At 34.8% G+C, this 22284-nt stretch overlaps 1 protein-coding gene across 17 annotated transcripts in view; it reads left to right on the top strand.

The window, feature by feature from the left end:
* The window catches only part of ADGRL3 (adhesion G protein-coupled receptor L3), an 811968-nt gene that overhangs the window by 382381 nt on the left and 407303 nt on the right, over positions 1-22284 (top strand). For all 17 annotated transcript variants that reach the window (XM_045993750.1, XM_045993732.1, XM_045993758.1 and 14 more), the window contains one exon: positions 6661-6874. In XM_045993750.1, the coding sequence (XP_045849706.1) occupies positions 6661-6874 (214 nt within the window). The remainder of the gene's footprint in view (positions 1-6660; positions 6875-22284) is intronic.

Here is a 22284-nt window from a genome sequence, read left to right as displayed (position 1 = left end):
ACATTTCTCCAGTGGCTTGAAACAGTAAGTGTTTATTATCTCCCATGGTTTCTTTTAGGTTAAGAATTTGGGAGTAGTTTAAGTAGTTGATTCTGGCTCAGGATCTCAAAGTTTTGTGGTTACTGAAAGGAAGGCTTTCTGGTGTTTGGAGCATCAGCTGCCAAGGTTCCTTACTTGTCTGTCAGAAGAGGGCTCAGTTCTTTACCTGGATCTCTTCGTTGGGCTGGTCCAGTGTTCCCTGGTGGTTGGCTTTGCATAGAATGAGTTATCAAGAGGGACACTGAAGCTCCAATATCTTGTTAATGAACAACACTTGGAAATCACATACACTCATTACTATCACAGTATGTCCATTAGAAGTGAGTACCTAAGTAAAGCCCACGTTCAAGGGGAAAGCAAAATGGAGGACTTACAAAGAAGAGTGAGCATACTTGAAAACTGCCATAGGAAGCTCTTTAATAAAACCTATCCTCCCTCCCTAGGTTATCTTACCTACTTATCTACTATCTTATTTATTGCTCTAGTTCCCAAATTTATAAAGATCTCTTTTCTGAGTTATTAACCTGTATTCAACTTCTTACAAGATTTTTTTTTCATGAAACTATAGCCAGTTGCTTATGCTTATTTTTACTACCCTCCCTTTTACCATTCATGTTCAGCCAATCACCAAGTCGTGCAATTTTTTTTTGTTCCTAAATATAGATCAAAAATGTTCCCTGTCACTGTTCATTTAAAGCAATTATTTTGTCCTTACTGCTAAATTTGTCTTCTATTTTACATTCTTTAAAAAAAAAATCTTTTAGTGAATTTAGTTTTACTTAAATACACAGGCTTTGGGTTAAAGTATGAAGGTAAAGGAATGGTAAATAAACACAAATATAATCTGTTTTGCTATTATTTTTGTATTCACAACAAATAAACATATAGAGCAGGCTGAAGATTTCAGTCTCTGTTAAATGGAAATTAGGCTACAGGCTTTATTTTGTGAGTATATTTTTGAATATGTGGAGTAACTCATGGAAAAATGAGGTTTGAACAGGGCATTGAAGGCTTGGCCCAAGGAGATAGGTGCACAGGTACACGTGTGTGCACACACCTGCTTGATTCCTCTGTCCTGTAGTTAAGTTTCCATACCCTCAAAGCCGTGGTAAATGGTAGTCAGGTTAGTTAGTTTACTCAGTTTATCTCTTCCTTGAAGAGATACACAGAGCCCCTCTCTGTGTGACTCCGCAACGCGCTTCTCCAACATTTCTTCAGTGTCCACTGATATTCCGACTTCTGCATTCATTCTCCTCTCTAATGATGCTCCCTGCACGACTTCATGCCCTTCCCATGGCTTTAGTCTGTATTCTACTCCTGAGTCCAACTGAGAGTTGAAGATCTATTTATTTATTTGAGAGAGAGGGAGAGAATGGGGTGGGGGAGGGATGGAAAGAGAGCACAGGCACTCTGCTGGAGGGGCAAAGGGAAAGGGAGAGAGAAACTCAAGCCGACTCTATGCAGAGCAGGGAGCCACACTCAGGGCTCCATGTCACCACCCTGAGATCACAACCTGAGCCCAAACCAAGAGTCCCAAGCTTAACCGTCTGGGCCCCCCAGGTGCCTCAACAGTTATACATTTTTAAGTGTTCAGTGTTTATCCTGACTCCTTAAACTCAACATGTTTAAAATGGAATACATTCTACAGTGTTATGCTCTCAACCCACTGAGTGTAGCTCCTTGCCTCTGTGTCTGAGTTTACTGTTATTCTTATTGATATCCTTTGTCTTAAAATCAGTATCCCAACTGCCACTCCCTTCTTTGTAAGCTCCCCTCCAGTGCCCTAGGGTTATCCTAGCAAGTCTCTGAGCCTTGTCCTTGGGCATGTGGCTTGGGCTTGGTCACCAGCATTTAACCCCTGCCTCCACCCACACCTCACCTCCCGAGACTCGTGCCTTTGTTGTTATCATCCACAATTCACCAAGGACTTCAGGCATTTTGAGTCAAATGTCACCAAGCCGCTTACCAGTAGAGCAGAGAGCCCCAAGGAGGTGGAGAAGAGGTTTTCACTGCCCACTGGCTGAGGCCTCAGAAAAGAAAACATGGAAGTGACTTGTGCTGACACAGGTGAGCAAGAGCAGTGTCATTTAATCCCTGGTCAGGAGACTCTTCGGTAGATGTGTGCTTGCCGTGGAACTGGGGTGTTTGTGAGGTTCTGCCTGTCCGTCGTAGAGAAGCTTCATTTCATCCAAGCCTCCTTGGTCCCATGGACAGTGGATAGTTCCCCAGTGCGGCATCCTACCCGGTTATCAGATTTTACATCAGAAGGTTTTTCCAATTTATTCAGCTAATATCCATGATACATCTAATGTTAATACTCTGTTCCTTGTTATAGCAGATTAACTCATGGTATAAAAGTAAGTTCAAGGGCCCCTGCGTGGCTCAGTGGGTTAAAGCCTCTGCCTTCAGCTCAGGGCATTATCCCAGGGTCCTGGGATCGAGCCCCACATCGGTCTCTCTGCTTGGCAGGGAGCCTGCTTCCTCCTCTCTCTTTGCCTGCCTCTCTGCCTGTTTGTGATCTCTGTCAAATGAATAAATAAAATCTTAAAAAAAAATAAGTGAGTTCAAGAATATGCCTTCTTTGCCCCAAATTATTTTCTCACAGCTGCTTCCCAAAGCCCAAGGCAGTATTACCCAAATACAATATGTAATAGACAATTCTATGGACTGTCCTGCATTTGTATTGCTAACATTTCCCATGTCTTGGATTTTTTCTCTACTCAGCAAAATCTCTCCATTGTTAGCACCATAACTGAATGGTTAAAAGAACAAAACAAAAAAAAAACTTTTAACTTAAGCATATTTTTTCCATTGGATTTTGGTCGCTGATTAAAGCATTTAGCAATATAATTAAAAAATTTAAATAGCTAATTAGATAATGTTACAGTTTCCAGTAATACATTCCTTTAAACAAAACATCCATCATTTAGGAGTGCAATTTATCACTGGCTTACTGATACAAATGCAATTATATGTTAAATGGAAGAAAGCATCTACAAATCAACTCAGGCTCTCTGTAAAAATTGCCAGATACATAACTTTCATGTAATTCTTACAGGGTCAAAAGAGATACATGGAAAATTTTGGCCTCTACATTTTAGTTGGCTTTGCAACTGTCTAGTGTCTGGTTCTAAATCATATTTTTGACAGTTAAGAACCAGAATAAAGCTTTCCCTATGTATACGTTTTGACAAAACTTGACTGATGCATTTAATTAAGCAAATTGTCCGCTTAGTCAAACAAATGCTGCAAGTGTATGATTTGCTTGTTTTGTTTTCTTAAATTAACTCGTTTTTTAACTTAATTTAACTTAATTGTTTAAGTTAAAATATAGCCAGATCAATTCAATGTTTGGAAGCACTTTCAATGTTATTTTTAAAATAGTTATACCAAAGTTAAGAAACAAATTGTCTTTTAGCAAATGTTAAAAAATGTCCTGGAAAATTCTGATTTTGAAAACCTTTTATTAAAACCAAAAATTAAAAAAAATAAAAAAATAAAAAACAAAAAAAATAAAAATAAAAACCAAATGAAATAAATAACCTCTGTAATTCCATACCTAAGTCATGAAACTGGATCCCCAAATTGGAATACTGTTATTATTCAGTGATTCCATTACTTAAAATACTAAATATATTAATGAAAATATCTTTATCCTTGAAAACTGAAATCTCACTTTTTTTTAGAAACCTCATTATTAAAAATAACTTCATGTTTAAACAACCATCTAATTTCAAAATGATAGATAAATAAGGATATTTTATTTTATTTTAACAAAAATATAAATGAATATTTCAGAAATTTGATGTGTCTCTATTGTGGGAATACCCTGTCAAAATGTTGACTCAAGAGCAAACTAAATATAATGTTACAACCAACCTCTAATTATGTTAACTCTCTGATGAATGATATGGATGCGATGAATTCTTCTATATATGTGTGTATGTGAGAGAGAGAGAGACAGATCAAACAAGATGTTGAATAACATCCAGAATGGAATTACTTGAATGTGCTATTCCTGAACTCTTAAGGGACCTGCTTAGAAGTTATGCATGCAGTGTATGGTACAGTTGTAGCTTTTCCGAAACATTGAACAAATGAGGTGAAAACTAATACCATTATCAATTTTGAAATAATCGTATGGTTTCACAAACCAAATCAATTTATTTTTTAAAGGTTATTTATTTTTTGAGAAAGAAAGTGAGCTAGAGAGCATGAGCAGGGGTAGAGGGAGAGGGAGAAGCCGACTCCCACTGAGCAGGGACCCAAGATGGGGCTCGATTCCAGGACTCCCGTATCGTGACCTGAGCCCAAGGTGAGCTTAACCAACTGAGGCACCCAGGCGCCCCCCAAATCAATATTTATGTTAAGTTTCAAGTGAAAATATTTATAGCAACACAATTTCTTTCAACCTCCACTCTATTTTCACTTCATTGTTTCTCTCCTCCCTTCTTTTATTTTCACATTTTATGCTTTGTAAAAAAAGTTACAAGAAAAGTTGCATATATTTATTTAAATACATATTTTATATATATACACATTAGTGAGCTAATCAAATATTAATACATATTTATAGCTTTCATGTATGTATCTCTATAACTATTCCTAGTATATGGAAATCTTCTTAGTAGATGATTGGAAAACATAAGTTAGAATTTCAATTTTACACCTTTAAAAGAAAACTTGAGTTTTTACAATTAAACATTTGACTTTCTTCCTACTGATTATGTTCACAGTCTTGGAGTGGGAAACATAAATTTGACATGAAATGATGGGTAATTCCCTGTGTAAAAATGATATATATATATATATATATATATATATATATATATATGTTCAGCAAACATCTAAAATCAACAAACTAAAAGAGCATATTTGCCACAAATATAAAGTACCAATTTTTTAAAAAATTTCTTGTTAAACAAAGAACTTTTACAATAGTGAACCATGTAAGCAAGCAATTGATAAATAAAAGGAATTTGAAAGGTTGATGAACATGAAAGTATATTCCATTGTACAAATAGAATACTGAAAAAATTTTTTTTTAGATTTTTTTTTAAATTTATTTATTTGACAGACAGAGATCACAAGCAGACAGAGAGGCAGGCAGAGAGAGAGAGAGGGAAGCAGGCTCCCTGCTGAGCAGAGAGCCCGATGCGGGGCTCGATCCCAGGACCCTGAGATCATGACCTGAGCCGAAGGCAGTGGCTTAACCCACTGAGCCACCCAGGCGCCCCAGAATACTGAAAAATTTTTAAGAAGGATATTGTACCACTATTTGTCTACTACATTGGCAAAATTTAAGGGAATTGGCAATATGTTGTTTTGAAATGAGAAGTGCTTTGGTAGAACTATACCTGTTTATTAAGTTTTTTAGATATCTAGTTGTTGATTTTTGCCAAGCTTGAAATATATTTTCCCTTTGGTCCATCAGTTTCATTTATAAAAATACACTATAAAATATGTTTGGTTTTCTAAAATATTTTAGTTATGGTACACAAATATTTTTATACTTCCTTACAGTACTATGACAAAAACACATGGACATTCCCAAATGTTCATCAACATAAGATATATTATATAAGGTTTATAGGTATATAAAAGGCAGCCATTAGAAATGAGGACTACAGTACAGAAATGAAAAGACATGTTCATTAAAGGAATAAATAAAATAAATCAAGGTATCAAACCACATGTGTAGTGTAATACTACCTGAATAAACTATAAAGAAGTGTAGGAAGAAATATATAATTTCTATTTATTTTTCTATAGAAAATTCTAATAAGAAGGTCACCACAATGCTAACTGGTTATCTCTTGATAGTGGGGGAGAGTGTGTGGAGAGAGCTGAAGGAAAATTTAATTTTTCTCCATATAAATCTCTATTTTCCTAAAGAACTCTTATTATCAGTGTAATTACATTATAAAGTATACTGATTATGTTAATTATTACTGAAAAATGAAACCATATTTTAAAATGGAAATAGAATCCTTACGATTATATAAATTCAACAAAAATGTGATTTTGTTGGATGACTCAGTGGTTAAGCATCTACCTTCGGCTCCTGTCATGATCCCAGTGTCCTGGGATGGCACCCTGCATGGGGCCCCCTGCTCAGTGGGGAGGCTGCGTCTCCCTATCCCTCTGGTGTTCACCTGCTTGTGCTTTCTCTCTGTCTCCCTCTCTCTCTGTCAAATAAATAAATAAAATCTTTTTTTAAAAATGCAATTTTTGGTAATAGCTTCCATAAAACAAAATGAAACAAGGCACACACAAAACCCCTGAGGTTTTCCCGAGAATCTCTATGCACTTGATAATATTTCTACATAGACTTTGCCTCATATACCAGCCAAAGTTTTAGAAAATCTGAGTGTTCTTTTCCTTTTATTTATAAGAAAACTGTGTTAGGTAAGGTTTTATGAAATAGCTATTACTCTGAGATTTTAAAAAATCTTGTAAAGTTACTAAAGTGAAAAATATTCTATTTTAATTAAAATTGTGAATTGCACTGGTTTATTTTTTGGTATTAGTTTATCCCAAACACTGGAAAAGCAAACACATGTACTTTTCCTTTGTATGTAATAAAGATGACTTAATATTTCTTCCTCCTCCTTCCGGTAGCTTTCAGCCGTGCCCCAATTCCGATGGCTGTGGTCCGCCGAGAGCTCTCCTGTGAGAGCTACCCCATAGAGCTCCGCTGTCCAGGAACAGATGTCATCATGATAGAAAGTGCCAACTATGGAAGGACTGATGACAAAATTTGTGACTCTGACCCTGCTCAGATGGAGAACATACGATGCTATCTGCCAGATGCCTATAAGATTATGTCTCAAAGGTATGATACTTCTAATATTCTTTTTTTGTGTGTGCATTTAGTATAAATTCTTAACCATGAGTCTGTGTGACATACTGAGCATAGGTAAGAACACAAATAGCATTATATATTTTAAAATAATTTGAGCTACTTTTTCAAGTTAACGGTTTCCCATATCACTAAAATGCTAGCATTAGAGATTGCAAATGGCATTTGGAAATTATTAAAATTTATTAGATTATTATTAAGTTTCATGATATACTCTGACTTCCCTAGAACTGGGCTCAATAGCTAAGAAACGAAATTTATTTTTCACAGTTTCCAAAACAGACTTTTGTAATTTTCTCCAGAAATTACAGAAAAATTATTTTACTGCTAATAAATATTTTCTGTCAGTGTATGAAAAAAAATTAAAGTTAATAGATAATTTTCATAACCATTTATCAAAATGTAATAAAGAGCTATTGATTAGTGATTATTTGGCCTTGAAAAACAATGAAAAAGTATTATTTTGTTATCTAGTATATAGTGTAATTCATTTAAGCTATTCAAAATATTACCATATTCAAATAATATAAATTAAGTTATCATATAATATCACTGGATAAGGAAAAGAAAGTCTTCAATTCTAGCAAAACTTGTCGATGGGAATCCATACTATGCAAGGTTTAAATTATACTAAGATTTCTTGATAAATTAGCTAAATATTATATATATATATATCTTAGATATTTGTTCAGTATTACTATGATTTCTTAGAAATTAGTAAAGTCATTCATTTACTATAAGCATTCATACTTTCTGACTAAATATGCTCACAAAGTAATGTTAAAATAATGAATAAATTACTTATTTAGTGAATTGTTTTTTTCAATAGGATTTTTATTTAGCCAATTATTTTCTTCTATTATTTAAAGAGTTCTTAAAATATAGGGGAAATCATGGCATATGTAAAAAACAAACTCAAGTATATAAAACAAAAACAATTGTTCTCAAGGCTTATCTTTCTTGTGCTTGAGAAAGCCTGCATTATTTTTAGCTTTTCGTCTAAAATTCTGATACCTTAAATTCTGATATGTATCTTTGTGTGTGATTTATATATTGATAGTATCTTATTTTTTACAAATAATTGTATAAATTATTACTATAAATTATAACATGCCTGGTTTTTGATGATCAAAACATCTGTAGTATACTTGAAGGATAATGGTCTCTCTGGGCAAATCTGAGGGCTTTTTTTGTCTATTTCTGAAACACTAACTTATGCTAAGGTGAATACTAATGAGAAATAGGGTTTTTAAATTGGGGATTCCATGTGATAGAAGTTTGGTTGCATTTGGTTCTTCTTGTGTGTCTCTTTCATTGTTATATCTCATTTTGTGTCTCTTCCTGTTACACATTTGACATGCCTCCAACTATGGTTAAATTCTCTGATGTTATGCCTAAAAGAAATCTAATTAACTTATCATGTGTAGGTGTTATAACGGTGTCTGTCCTGAGTGGTTTTCCACGCAGAGTATGAATGAGCAGTAAGATTAAATGGTTATTTTATTTTATTTATTTCTGCCGGACCCAACAAACAAAAAAATAGATTCTTTGAATCCATTTGAGATGTGGGTTGAGGAGGAAATTCTGCTTTTCTGTGATTAGCTTTTCATTTTAAATGTGGCAGAAGCATTAACTTCAGTGGCTCTTTAATCTCTTTATGATTTTCATTGAAATTGTTTTAATCCTTTTATTGATATTATTAATGTCTCCCAAAATAAGCCCTTAATCTTATAATTATTGCAGAAAATAGTTACAATGGATCCTCTCAAGCTGCTGAATTATATGGGATGTGTCTGTAAAGTGACAAATCTGAAGAATAAAATTGCTTTAAGCACCCTGAGTGAATCATTTGTGGAAGCCCCCTGGTGGTTTCTCAAGTAAGAGTTGTCAGCTCAAATAACTGTGGTTACTTCTGCATGGAGGCGAATTCCTTGGTTGTATTTGGACTGCTAAATATACTACATTTATACTTGCCCTAATTAAATGCTTTTGACTCTTAGAAGAAATCAGGTTCCATCTTGTAAGTTCCCAAGAGATGAGATGGCCATGTCTGCTTCAGCTGCTTTATAGTTAATGAACTTTCACTGTTTTCAGTGACAGCATGTTAAATAATGCTAATAATTTCTAATTATGATGTGGATGTATCATAATAATAACTACGGAGAGCTTCAATGACCCATTTGAATTTAGATTATAACGGGGAAACTTTTCTAAGAGGTATTTAGATAGTTACTGTTTTCACTCATTTAAAGTTCTAGAAATACATTGTATCAGGGTCTACACTTTTTTAAGTGTGTCTCTGGATCGGAAAATTATATTACAAAATACAAAATGTTTTTGTGTATCCTTATATAACCTTGTTAAACAACCTTCGTAACTCACTTCAGCCTCATAAATTAGATGTGTCATAGGCCAGGATAGACATGAAATAGTTTTCATGTAGATCTTTGAATACACATTGAACAAATACATAAATAAAACTGTATAATAAAAAGTTAGTTTTGTATAAGAAATTGGGGACGCGCATCAAAAGGGTATGGCACGTAATGTCCATATTTTTCCCCAGTAGAACTTTGCCGACTGAAATGTTCTCTAGAGGAACCAGACTCTTCACTGTCTTGTGGATGACACCTCGTTTTCTCAAATCCAAGTGTGTCCTGTCGCCATTTTGCCCTCATCCCCTCCGGAAGTTCTGTGCTTTTCCTCTTCTTTCGTTATCCTACTAGAAGACTTATTAAAATGTCAGAACACATTTCCTTATCCTTCTCAGAACTTCTGTTCTCACTCACTTGTTACCGTCTGCATCCTTCTTTATGGCAGCTAAACATTAATGAACCCGTATTATCACACCCCAGAGATGCCTTGTCTAAAGTAAATTGCAGGCTTCTAGAGGGCAGACCTTCTGTTGATTTTACCTAAAACTACCTTCTGATGTTTAACGGTGTGTAAATAAGTAACTAAATGTGCTCTCTGATGGTGTCATGCCACTTAAAATCTTAATTCTATTATCTGAGTGATTTTTGTTTCTTTCTGTTTTACATTTACACGTTTCAGAGATTTGAAAAATGGTACATATAGCTTTAGAACCTAAATGCGAAAAATGACTGTTGGCAACTGATAAGTGCAAAAATTTTACATTTTGAATGCAGCTGAGGTTTCGCGTTCTCTTCAGCTATTAATGGAAATATTTCCATTTTTAACTCCACCAACACTTGAAATTCTGTAACATGCAGTGCCCATGACAACTTTGGAGTTTGGTGGATGAATAAGGCAGGCATGGTTCCTGCCCACACACCTATAGCTTTTTGGCAGATAATACACAAACAGCTAGATTATTTGTTCAGTGTTTTATTTTTACATCATTTATGTTTGTTGAGGAGTTGAAAAAAAGGAGGAAAGCTCTTTTTGGCCAGATTATTTTAAAGAGTGTTCACTGGAGAGGGAAGGTTCAGCTGGTCCTTGAAGGATGGCAGCATTGGTGGAACCAGAAGAGACCAAAGTGATATTAGATTTATAGCATATTAGATAGATAAGATATATTAGGCATAGAAGGCACCAAAAAGAGCATGAGGGGACAGATTCCCTTCAGTGACTCCTCACCCAACCTATCCTGCCATGGCTTCCAAAGCTTATTGGTGCCTTCTCTGCACTATCTAGTCTCTCCAACTCCTCTTTGAAAGGTGGCACTTCCTGAGGCCAGCACCCCAACAACCTCCCCACAGACCGAGTTCACATGCTGTTAAGAAACCTCGATAAATTGATGATAAACTCGCTTCATGCTATCCCCATCGTCAATACAGAGTCCTGTTGGAGTTCTTCTTAGTAGTTGGACAAAAACTCCATCAAAATGTGGGAAGTTTCTCCATGTCCTCATATCAGGGAGATCATATGATAGTTGTCTTTCTCCGATTGACTTATTTCACTAAGCATGATACGCTCTAGTTCCATCCACGTCGTCGCAAATGGCATGATTTCATTTCTTTTGATGGCTGCATAGTATTCCATTGTGTATATATACCACATCTTCTTTATCCATTCATCTGTTGATGGACATCTAGGTTCTTTCCATAGTCTGGCTATTGTAGACATTGCTGCTATAAACATTCGGGTACACGTGCCCCTTCGGATCACTATGTTTGTATCTTTAGGGTAAATACCCAGTAGTGCAATTGCTGGGTCATAGGGTAGTTCTATTTTCAACATTTTGAGGAACCTCCATGCTGTTTTCCAGAGTGGTTGCACCAGCTTGCATTCCCACCAACAGTGGAGGAGGGTTCCCCTTTCTCCACATCCTCGCCAGCATCTGTCATTTCCTGACTTGTTAATTTTAGCCATTCTGACTGGTGTGAGGTGATATCTCATTGTGGTTTTGATTTGTATTTCCCTGATGCTGAGTGACGTGGAGCACTTTTTCATGTGTCTGTTGGCCATCTGGATGTCTTCTTTGCAGAAATGTCTGTTCATGTCCTCTGCCCATTTCTTGATTGGATTGTTTGTTCTTTGGGTGTTGAGTTTGCTAACATGGGGGGGTAGGGGGATAGGAGAAGAGTAAATGAAACAAGATGGGATTGGGAGGGAGACAAACCATAAATGACTCTTAATCTTACAAAACAAACTGGGGGTTGCTGGGGGGAGGTGGGATTGGGAGAGGGGGAGCGGGCTATGGACATTGGGGAGGGGAGGCGAACCATAAGAGACTATGGACTCTGAAAAACAACCTGAGGGTTTTGAAGGGTCAGGGGTGGGAGGTTGGGGCAACCTGAGGGTTTTGAAGGGTCAGGGGTGGGAGGTTGGGGGAACAGGTGGTGGGTAATGGGGAGGGCATGTTTTGCATGGAGCACTGGGTGTTGTGCAAAAAGAATGAATACTGTTACACTGAAAAAAATAAATAAAATGAAAATAAAAAAAAATGTGGGAAGTTTGAGTATCATATGACTTCCTCATGCCATCTTTTTGGACATATATTTTACATATGTGGTATAACAGTATTACTTTATGTAGAATTGCTTCTATTATTCAAATTGAAAAGGCATTTGTGAAAAATATTTGTGTATATAGTATACATTTATTGAGGTATAATATACATATGGAAAATTGCACATATCATAAATATACATAACTCAATGGATTTTCACAAACCAAGCTCAGGTTAAGACTTAGAACGTTAACAGCATCTCAAAGGTATTCCTTTAAACTCTGCACCAGCCATACTTTACCCCTGCCCCAAGTTTTACTGCTGTTGAGCTTCTAATACCTTGTTTTGCCCATTTTACAGTTTAATATATGAATTCATATAGCGTATGTTTTTTGGTGTCTGGCTTCTCTCATTCATTACATTCATTTTTATATATAATATTATTGAGACATTTTTATATATCATGTATCGTATATCATATTTTATATATCATATGACATATATATCGTATAATCCACTCACTTGAAGTATAATGATATTTTAAGTAAATTTGCCAGTTTACCAAGTGATGCAACATCACCATAAATCAGTTTTAAAATATTTCCATCACCACTTTAAGATCCTGATGCCCATTACTGATAACATCCCCATCTCCTTCCCACGCCACACAATAATAAATCCATTTTCTGTCTATAAGCCTATTCCTAATGCATTGTTTTAAGCTAAAAATTGAATTTTTAAAAAAGATTTTATTTATTTATTTGACAGACAGAGATCACAAGTAGGCAGAGAGGTGGGGGGGGCAGGGATCAGGCTTCCTGCTGAGCAGGGAGCCCGATGTGGGGCTCGATCCCAGGACCCTGGGATCATGACCTGAGCCGAAGGCAGAGGCTTAACCCATTGAGCCACCCAGGCACCCAAAAGTGAATTTTTAAAATCAGATTAGATTTAGTGGGCATTTCAGTGGGTACACTATCAAAGAAAAAGCAGTTATTTCTGGAAACATGGATATAAATATGTTTCTTGCGTCTTGAATTCTTTTGGAATCAAAGATCATAATCTAGACATTTAACAAATACTCTCTTTAGAGTTTTCTGTTGAGTAGAGATGTTAAATATGTAACGTAAGATGATTTTTTTTCTACTTAAATGAGTGATCTGAGTTTTACTTTTAATCTTCTACCAGCATTTTATCAAGGTTACATTGTCATATGTCCTTAGTCACAGTGGGAACATGGGAAAAAAGAGAGTGGGGGAGGGAGTGAGGAAGGGAAGAAAGCAGAAAGAAAGTTGTTTCTCACCCTTCTTGAAAAGTTAGATTTCAGTTTATATCACTACCACTACAGGGGATTTTACAGCTGACAAAAAGATCTTGGTTTTTGTTGTATTCAATCCCGGTGAGGTTAAGAATTCTTACAATAGCTGTCGAAGAAGAAATGTCAGTGGCAGTTTCTGTGTGTACATAACTGAATAAGTGTTCTGCAGTAACTGTGCATATATATATACATATTTATATGTATATATACATGAGTTTTTCAATTTGAGTATTCTCCTTCATTCCTTTAACAGAATTGTTATATTTTGCATTTCTCTTATGAATTATAACAGATCAAAAATAATCTCTCATATCAGGTATTTTTCCATTGAATGCTTGTTCTATGCAGCAAAAAGAACAGATGGGCATAGAAACTATAATATATAAGTCTTTGCCTTAAGAATTACTCTTTGTGTGCAAGTTTATTAAGGAGAAAAGGAAACGAAACGAAGGAAGGAAGGAAGATAAATCCCATTATCAAAATCTGAAATGTAGAGAATATGGAGAAGCTGGGAATTTCCTGTCTGGAAGACATTTACCTCTTTGTTAACATATCAGCCCATTTCAATTCTGAGAACATATTTGATAAAGTCTTACTGAAATGCTTGCAGTATTGCTTGCTATTCATTTAAGTTTGAATGAAATTATGTTACGTATGTGTGCTTTGAAACTTAAGAATTTAGTAAGTGATTAAAATATTTCAGGATAGGTTAGGATAAAAGCTAAAGGGAATCGTGTTGGCTGTCTTTTCCAGACCTTGGGGAATATTAACTCTTCATGCAGCCGTTCTCAAAGTATGGTTCATGGAAATTTGAAGTTCCTGAGTTTTTTCCAGGGATTCCACAAGGTCAAAACTATTTTCATAATAATTCTAATTTATTGCTTGCCTTTTTTATTGTATTAGATATAGCCACTGATTGTACAAAAGCAATGGTAGGTAAATCTGATGCCTTCTTAGCAGAGATCAAGACAGTAGAAATAATGCACTTTTAAAAATTTCTTAGTTTTAATTTCTGACATGGTGCATAATAATATAACTCACATAAACTGATAGTCTTTGAGAATCTTATTTATATTAAGAGTTAAAGAGGTCATGAGACAAAAGGGAAGGAGAATTGATGTTTTAGCAAATATATTTTTTTCATTTCTGCTTATGGCTGAACATTAGTTATGTTTGTCTTTGTTCTTTTACGTTGCATAATACTGAGTTTGTTTTAAAATCGTCTAGAGTTTTTTTCATGAGTGAATTATTATTTTCTTTCAAGTATCGTTGACATACAATATTATATTAGCTTCAGGTATACAACAAGGTGCTTCAACAAGTATATATGTTATGAAATGCTCACCACAATAAGTGTACTTACCATCTGTCACCATACGAAGTCATTACAGTATTGTTGACTGTATCCCTTAAGCTCATTTGATTTATAAAATCTAAGAATCACTTTTTTTTTCATTTATAGTGGATGATCACATTAGTTGTTTCCCCATCTCCAGTTTTTTAGGTACTTTTACACTTTGTGGTCAGTCTGTAGAACTTGACGTCTTGTGGAAAATGTTTAAAAGATAAAACCAAGGAAAGAGAGAATTTTCTGAAAAGGGGAGATAAAATTTTCTCTTTATCTATATAGGATAAAAACACTGTAGTAATCAACTTCAGTATAGCTTAAATTCATATGGAAAGGGATGAAGCAGGTTATGAACATCAATTCTGTCACTGTTTTAATTGGATACCATAGGACTCTGGAAGAATGTAAGTTCTGATGAGATTTAACAGACATTCAAAGTAATACCTCAGTTGCCCTGTCATTACAGTGATTTTAAAGATTGCTAAGGCTACTGGGGTGTGGATCTCAAAATATTTTTACTGCCTTTTATGTTTCATTTTACTAATGAGGAGGCTGAGGTACATGGTGTTTAAGAAATTCACCTAAAATTACTTGCTATATGATGGTGTAAATGTGACTGCTCCTTTTGGGTACAAAGCCCATGATTTTTTTTTTTTTGAACCTTTTTTTTTTCCTTCTCAGACACATTTTAAAAATATTTAAAACTTAAAAAAAATTTTTAAATATTTAAAATAATTTTTGTTATCAGAAAGATTTTTTCATTTCTTATTACATCGGAAAAAGCAAGATTCAAATCCATACGTAATATATATATAATTCAACTAATCATTTGTTGGTTAAAGAAGAGTAAAGTTTTAGTAATTTTACAAAATTATTAATTTTGTAAAAATTAAAAAAAATTAATTTGTAAGGAATTTGTAATTCCTTACAAAATTGATCAGTATAGCCATTGAGTTACATTTTTAGGAAAATATCCTTTCCTTGTCTGCTGATTATTTAGGCATTTTACCTCTAGCTGTAGTTTTAATATTCAGGGTATAATAATGCTTATATAAATAGGAAATATATTGTTGTTATTGGTAATAATAATACGTATTTACATTTGTTGTGTGCTTCTTATTTGCCATAAACTCTGGTAAAGAATTCACCTTTCATTAGTTCATTAATTCCTCCCCATAACACTAAGCAATACCTGTTGTTATCACTCCCATTGTACAAATGCGGTAGTTAAAACACATAGGAATTTATTTGCTGAAGAATTTATTTTAAGTCAGTACATTCTCTTATTTGAGAAATTTAAGACTTTATTCATTATAGCAAGGGTGATAAAATGATAAGGTATTTAAAATGCTTAAGAACTATGCTCTTGATCATATCATGAAGGTGAGAAAAGAAACTCATTTTTTCTCATGCAAACATCCAACCAAATATTGGATTGGTTTGACTCAGGTTTTATCCATATCCAATTATAGCCAGATGCAAATTTTTATTATTGAAGTTTTTGGTAGAAATAATTTAATTATTGTGAATCTGAAGGTCTCGAGACTCTCAGCTTCTTTTTTATTTGAATCAATTGTGTTTATAAAGTGGTTTAGGTAATTTAATGCTTCTTGGAAAAACAAGCATTGCTAGGATAGAGCTGATTGTATAACTAATAATAAATATTTCAGCTCTAACTATTTATGAGCAAGATTTTTTTGAGAACTTCCTATAAGCCAGACAATGCTCTAAGCACTTTATATGAATTAACACATTTAATTCTTCCCTTACTCCTGTGTAATGGATGCTGTTGTCATTCTTCAGTCGTGGTGGAATTAAGGCACACAGAGTTTAATTAACATCCAAAAGTTACATGGTATCTCCAAAGCTGAAATGTTAACCTACGCAGTCCAGCTCTAAAATCCATGATAACTATTGCAATCCATTGCCTTGTGTGCTCTGTCTAAAATGTGCACTTTTTTTCTTATAAAAGAGACTGAGTTATAAAACAAGTATGAACCAGTCCCTGTTACTGAAAAGAAAATTTACATGTGTCTATATGTCTGTGTGCGTGTACAGGTTCATCCCCCCATACATGCACTATTAGTGTTTGCCTATCTTTTTCACATACAAATAATGAAAACATGGCATGGAACTTATTCAATGACATGGCATTTATTTATTTTCTGCTTTAGGATAAATTTTCAGGCAAAAACACTTGAGTACTTGTGAAGAAATATTTAGTTCAAAAAAAAACCTATGAAATAAGATTTTGCTTTTAACATTTTGGACTTTGTGGCAACACAGTTATCTATAGCAATACTTCAGTAAAAATAAAAACAAACATCTGTTATGATGAGGAATAAGTTGAAATTTACATGGCATATGAAAATAAAATAAAATGGATGTCAATATGTAAACTATGGAACAGGGAAGACTCATGAGTTAGAAACTAAATACATCACATGAGTACTTTGAAATATTGTAAATGAGAAAATGTATCATGCCAGCCTTTCTTCATTATACTTGAATATAAGTAAAGAATGCTTTAAGATTTCTAATGTTTTATATAATGAGATTTTAGATGGCATAAATGTTCAGAAAGCTTTTGCTAATAAGTTAGATAGATGAAAGTGGATCTTTATTTGTACTGCATTATAGTAACTTTGTTTTATTGTATGAGTCTATTCTTGTTTGGGTGTTTTTAAATTTTTCATATTTTATAAAAATTCAATTGTGCTAAAAGCATTGCTAAATTTTTCTCCATGAATATTCTACTAGCCATAAGCTTTAGTTGATTCATTGTTTCTTTGTTATTAAAAATATTACCAAATACAGCCAAATATGAAAAAAAATGCTACCAAGTATACCAAGTATAGTTAGAAAATCATTCTGTGTAATTCATTTTGAATCTTCCCATTATCTGCTGATATGAAAGTACTTTAATTCTGTGAGAAATGTTATTTCCCAAGTTGTTGGGGAATAACTATTATCCTAATATTTGTTAAATGAAAAAGAACATTGATTGGTGCTGGTTTCCATAAAATTAGATATTTACTTTATCACATGTACATCAGAAAGATACGTAAATGATATTTATTTGTAATTAGGTTTACTAAGTAGCAGAAGCAAAATATGTTTTTCATGCATATGGGCTGATTTCAATAGATAGATACACGTATGTGTGTTTTGGCTTGAAAAGACTTGAAGTCTTTCCAAATACTTGTACCCATAACTGTTGGTTCTATCAGCCTTACGGAAATAAACATTTGGAGCTGTTTCTTAGACTTATTAGTGTATTGAGAAAGTAAATGCTTGGAAAAGAAAAGAAGTCTGCAGGAATACCGCAATATAAAAAGAAGAACACATACTTTAGAAGCAGTAAAAAAGACAGGGGTATTACAAAAGGAGGAAACTGGATGACTATAGGTTTGAATGTGAGACGATATTTAACTGAAGAGAATCTTTTCAGCTAGAATTATTTACATTGTTGATTTATTCAGAAGCACTTTGATGTTCCCAAACTTTACCACTGATCACCTCAACAACTCAGGACATTTTACATTTAATTAATATACTTCTGAAGACTTGAATTCATTTCTCAAATATACTATACTCATGATATGTAAAAGGTTCATGACAGTCCTCTACTAATATGAGCATCTTATTATGAAAAGTAGTCTTCCAATATTATCTCCTAATTTAGTAACATTGACTTGTTTCATGATAATAGGTGTTTTTGCTTTATTTTCAGAATTATACCCATAAAGCCCACCAAAGCCTGGCTATAGGCAACATCATTGAATGTGATATATATGACCTATGTGTTTCTGATATATCTTATATCTATACATTTTTAGCTTATATACAAAATTTTTCTGTTTTTCTCTAAACAAACCAGAAATATTTTTTTTTTCTTCTCATTACGGTATAAAAATACCTATGACCAGTTTGATCACTGACAACCTTCTAGAATGTGAGACTTATTTCTCTGTAGGTATTTTGGAAATTAGAGTCAGAAAAAATGTACTTCTTTTTCACAAATTAGTCTCTGCAAAATTTATCATAATAAAAGGCCCTTCACCTTTCCAAGGAATTCAAGTAGATCATCCTTGCCTGAGGAGTTAGAATTCTGAATTACTTTCCAGCTTGAGTTCTAAAGAAATTGTAGAGTCCTTCAAATGACTTTACATTTAATTATTTCCTCCAATAGCATTTCCCTGCTGTGACATAATAAAAAAAAATTCTACAACTATAACAACAAACATTATGTGTATTACAGTATTTCACTGAAAGTTATGGAAGTGGAAAGGAATAAATTAATAAAAGCATGGCAAGCCCACATGGATATTAGAGTGGGATATGAGCCTCTTGCAAACTAGCAGAAAATGTGTCTCAGGGAAAGTTGTGAGGTAGAAACACATATCTACAATGTTACACATTAGTGCACTCAAAGGAGAAGATCATTCTTGAAGTGATGCAGCTGGATGCGTATGGGATAGCTGTAATTGCATTATAAAAGCATGTCAGCAGCAAATGATAAAAAGAAGCTGCACCATAAATCTTCACTCCTAGATTTTTCAGTCGGCTGCATCACAATTTCTTACAGAAAGTGAATGAAGGAAATGTTGTTTTGATGGTGATAGCATGAACTCAACATATCCTGAGAGGGGCAGCTCTGAAAGTAGAATGTCAGCACTGCCGACATACGTGTACACACACGCGCACACACAGACAAACAGAAGAAACCTAACTTCTGAGATATAAGTGTATAGGGTATTTATGATGTGATTTCTAGGATGCAGATTAATTTCAAGGAAAATACTATATATATTTACCCAGGGATCTGATAGTTAATTAAATATTACCTGATGGTTCAAGTTTTCAGTTTTACTTTTTCTCTCATTTATTAAGAAATAAAGGATATATTTATTATCCATTTATGTTATTCTTTTATTTAAAAATATTTTTATTTGTGGGGTACCTTGGTGGCTCTGTCAGGTAAGGCTTCCACTTTTTTTTCCCCTTTTTTTAAAGATTTTGTTTATTTGACAGAGATCACAAGTAGGCAGAGAGGCAGGCAGAGAGAGAGGAGGAAGCAGGTTCCCTGCTGAGCAGTGAGCCCGATGTGGGGCTCGATCCCAGGACCCTGGGATCATGACCTGAGCCAAAGGCAGAGACTAGAACCACTGAGCCACCCAGGTGCCACAAGAGTCCCACTCTTTTTATTTTAATTAATTAATTAATTAATTTTTTAAGAGTCCCACTCTTGACTTGAGCTCAGGATGTGATCTCAGGGTCATGGGATCGAGCCCTGTGTCAGACTCCATGTTCAGCAGGGACTCTGCTTGAGGTTTTCTCTCCTTCTCCTTCTGCCCCTTCCCCCATATGAGAGATTTTATTTCTGGGTAAAGAGCTCTGGTTCTGGGAAAACCTTTAATACACATCAAGTTTACCTTTGAAACTTGGAGTGTATTTTTTGGTTTTTGGGTTCTTTTTTTTTTTTTTTTTTGGCTGGGTGGGGGAGGCTTTCATTTCTTTAACTTCTGAAACCTTAGGTCTCATTTCTGTAGTATGTACAGTCTCTTTTTTCTACCCGGCTCCTTAGGCTTTATAGCCCTAAGTAAGAATGCCATCACTTTCTTACTTTAAAATTATCTTTGGACCTAAGAATGATTCCAATCTCAGGCAAAGCACATGCCTAAAAATGAAGAAAGAATGCTCACCAAAGGTACTGCTGTATGTTCTTGATAAAATGAGAGAAATAGTTGCTGGGAAGATAATCAAAACTCTCCATTCCCTCATCCAAAGATAATGTGGTATTTTATGTGAAAGATCACAAAAGGGTTTACCCATCAATAGAAATTACCATGCTAGGCATAATACTGTATATTACACATATAACCAGTGCTATTACCATTTCTTCAAAGTGTTTGCTTTCTGCTTAGGAGTTCATCTACACCGAAGCAAAAGGCTGAATTTTGAGCTATGAAAATGTCACTTAAGGATGTGGCTTAGGAATGTTTCCACAGATCATTCCTTTAGGTTTGGTATTGAATAATCAAATTTTGTAGATTTTCTCTATTCTATGGAGAAAAGATTTTGAGTAGGAAAGGTCAAATGATAATCTTCCTAGATTTTTAGAGGAAAGGGTCTTATCCTTGTGAATTTTGTCTCCAGTATCGTTTCATTCTGCCAATGTTGAAGACATCTTGATAGACCACATAAGGAACAGTCACCCACATGCTGTTTACATTCGTAATTAACAGAGAATTTTAAGAGAGATTATAGGCAATGTCACCACTTCAACGTTTTCCTCTTAATGAAATAACCAGCACAGTGGGAAACCAGCTGCATTTTTAAACCCAGCAGGGGAAACTGTGGAATAGAAACTATTAAGTGTCAGAGGGAGAAGGGTTTGAATACAGAGTTTGCCACCAGTGAAAATGACAAGAAGTACTCTTAATAGGAAATGCTTCTTGGACAATCCAATCTCGGAGTTTAGAAAATTTCAGGATTCTTTCCAAGTATACATTACCACACATTTTCTAGCACAGCTGGACACTGTGTAGGCTAAGAAGCCACAAAACCTCAGTAGGATCAGAATTTTTCTTGCCTTGTGAAGACCCTCCTCCGTAAGACTAGAACACAAAGTATTTAAATGTTCTTTTACATGTACTCATAGATTTTGGAATAATGTGCTCATCTGTCAGCATTTAGAATATTTTCGGAAAGAAAAAAACAACATAGCAGGAACAGCGGCTTTTTGGAACTCTAAGCTTACTAACTCCCTTTCCTCTTGCTTATTTGTTTGTTTGTTTGTTTTCGCCTTTTTTCCCTTCTGGCATTCAGTTAGTTCAATGGCATTAATGGCTAAGGATGATTCTAATCCCAGGTAAAGCACATTCCTACAAATGCGAGAGGAATGCTTACCAAAAGTAAATTTGTATATTCCTGACAGAAAAAGAGATAAAGAGATGCTGGGGAGATAGTGAAATCTCTCCATCCCCTACTCTTCATGCCGAATATCACAGAATGGTTTGCCTTTTACTACAAATAACAATGCCAATTGAAGACTCAGTCTCAGAATTTTTTTGTAATTTTTTTTAATATTTTTTTTTTAAAGATTTTATTTATTTATTTGACAGAGAGAGATCACAAGTAGGCAGAGAGGCAGGCAGAGAGAGAGGAGGAAGCAGGCTCCCCATGGAGCAGAGAGCCTGATGCGGGGCTCGATCCCAGGACCCTGAGATCATGACCTGAGCCGAAGGCAGAGGCTTAATCCACTGAGCCACCCAGGCGCCCCTTTTTTTAATATTTTAATAAACATATAATATATTGTTAGCTCCAGGGGTATAGGTATGTGAATCGCCAGGTTTACACACTTCACAGCACTCACCATAGCACATACCCTCCCAAGTGTCCATAACCCCACCCCACTCTCCCGACCGCCCTCCCCCCAGCAACCCTCAGTTTGTTTTGTGAGATTAAGAGTCTCTTATGGTTTGTCTCCCTCTTGATCCCATCTTGTTTCATTTATTCTTTTCCTACCCCCCAAACCCCCCATTTTGCCTCTCCACTTCCTCATATCAGGGAGATCATATGACAGTTGTCTTTCTCCGATTGACTTATTTCGCTAAGCATAATACCCTCTTGTTCCATCCACATCGTCGCAAATGGCAAGATTTTGTGTTTTTTGATGGCTGCATAATATTCCATTGTGTATATATACCACATCTTCTTTATCCATTCATCTGTTGATGGACATCTAGGTTCTTTCCAGAATCTCAGAATTTTTGAAGTCTCTGTAGTACCAAAGCCCTGAC

Source organism: Meles meles, chromosome 2 (assembly GCF_922984935.1).
Source record: "Meles meles chromosome 2, mMelMel3.1 paternal haplotype, whole genome shotgun sequence".
Taxonomy (NCBI): domain Eukaryota; kingdom Metazoa; phylum Chordata; class Mammalia; order Carnivora; family Mustelidae; genus Meles; species Meles meles.
This window is presented reverse-complemented; position numbering and strand designations above follow the sequence as displayed.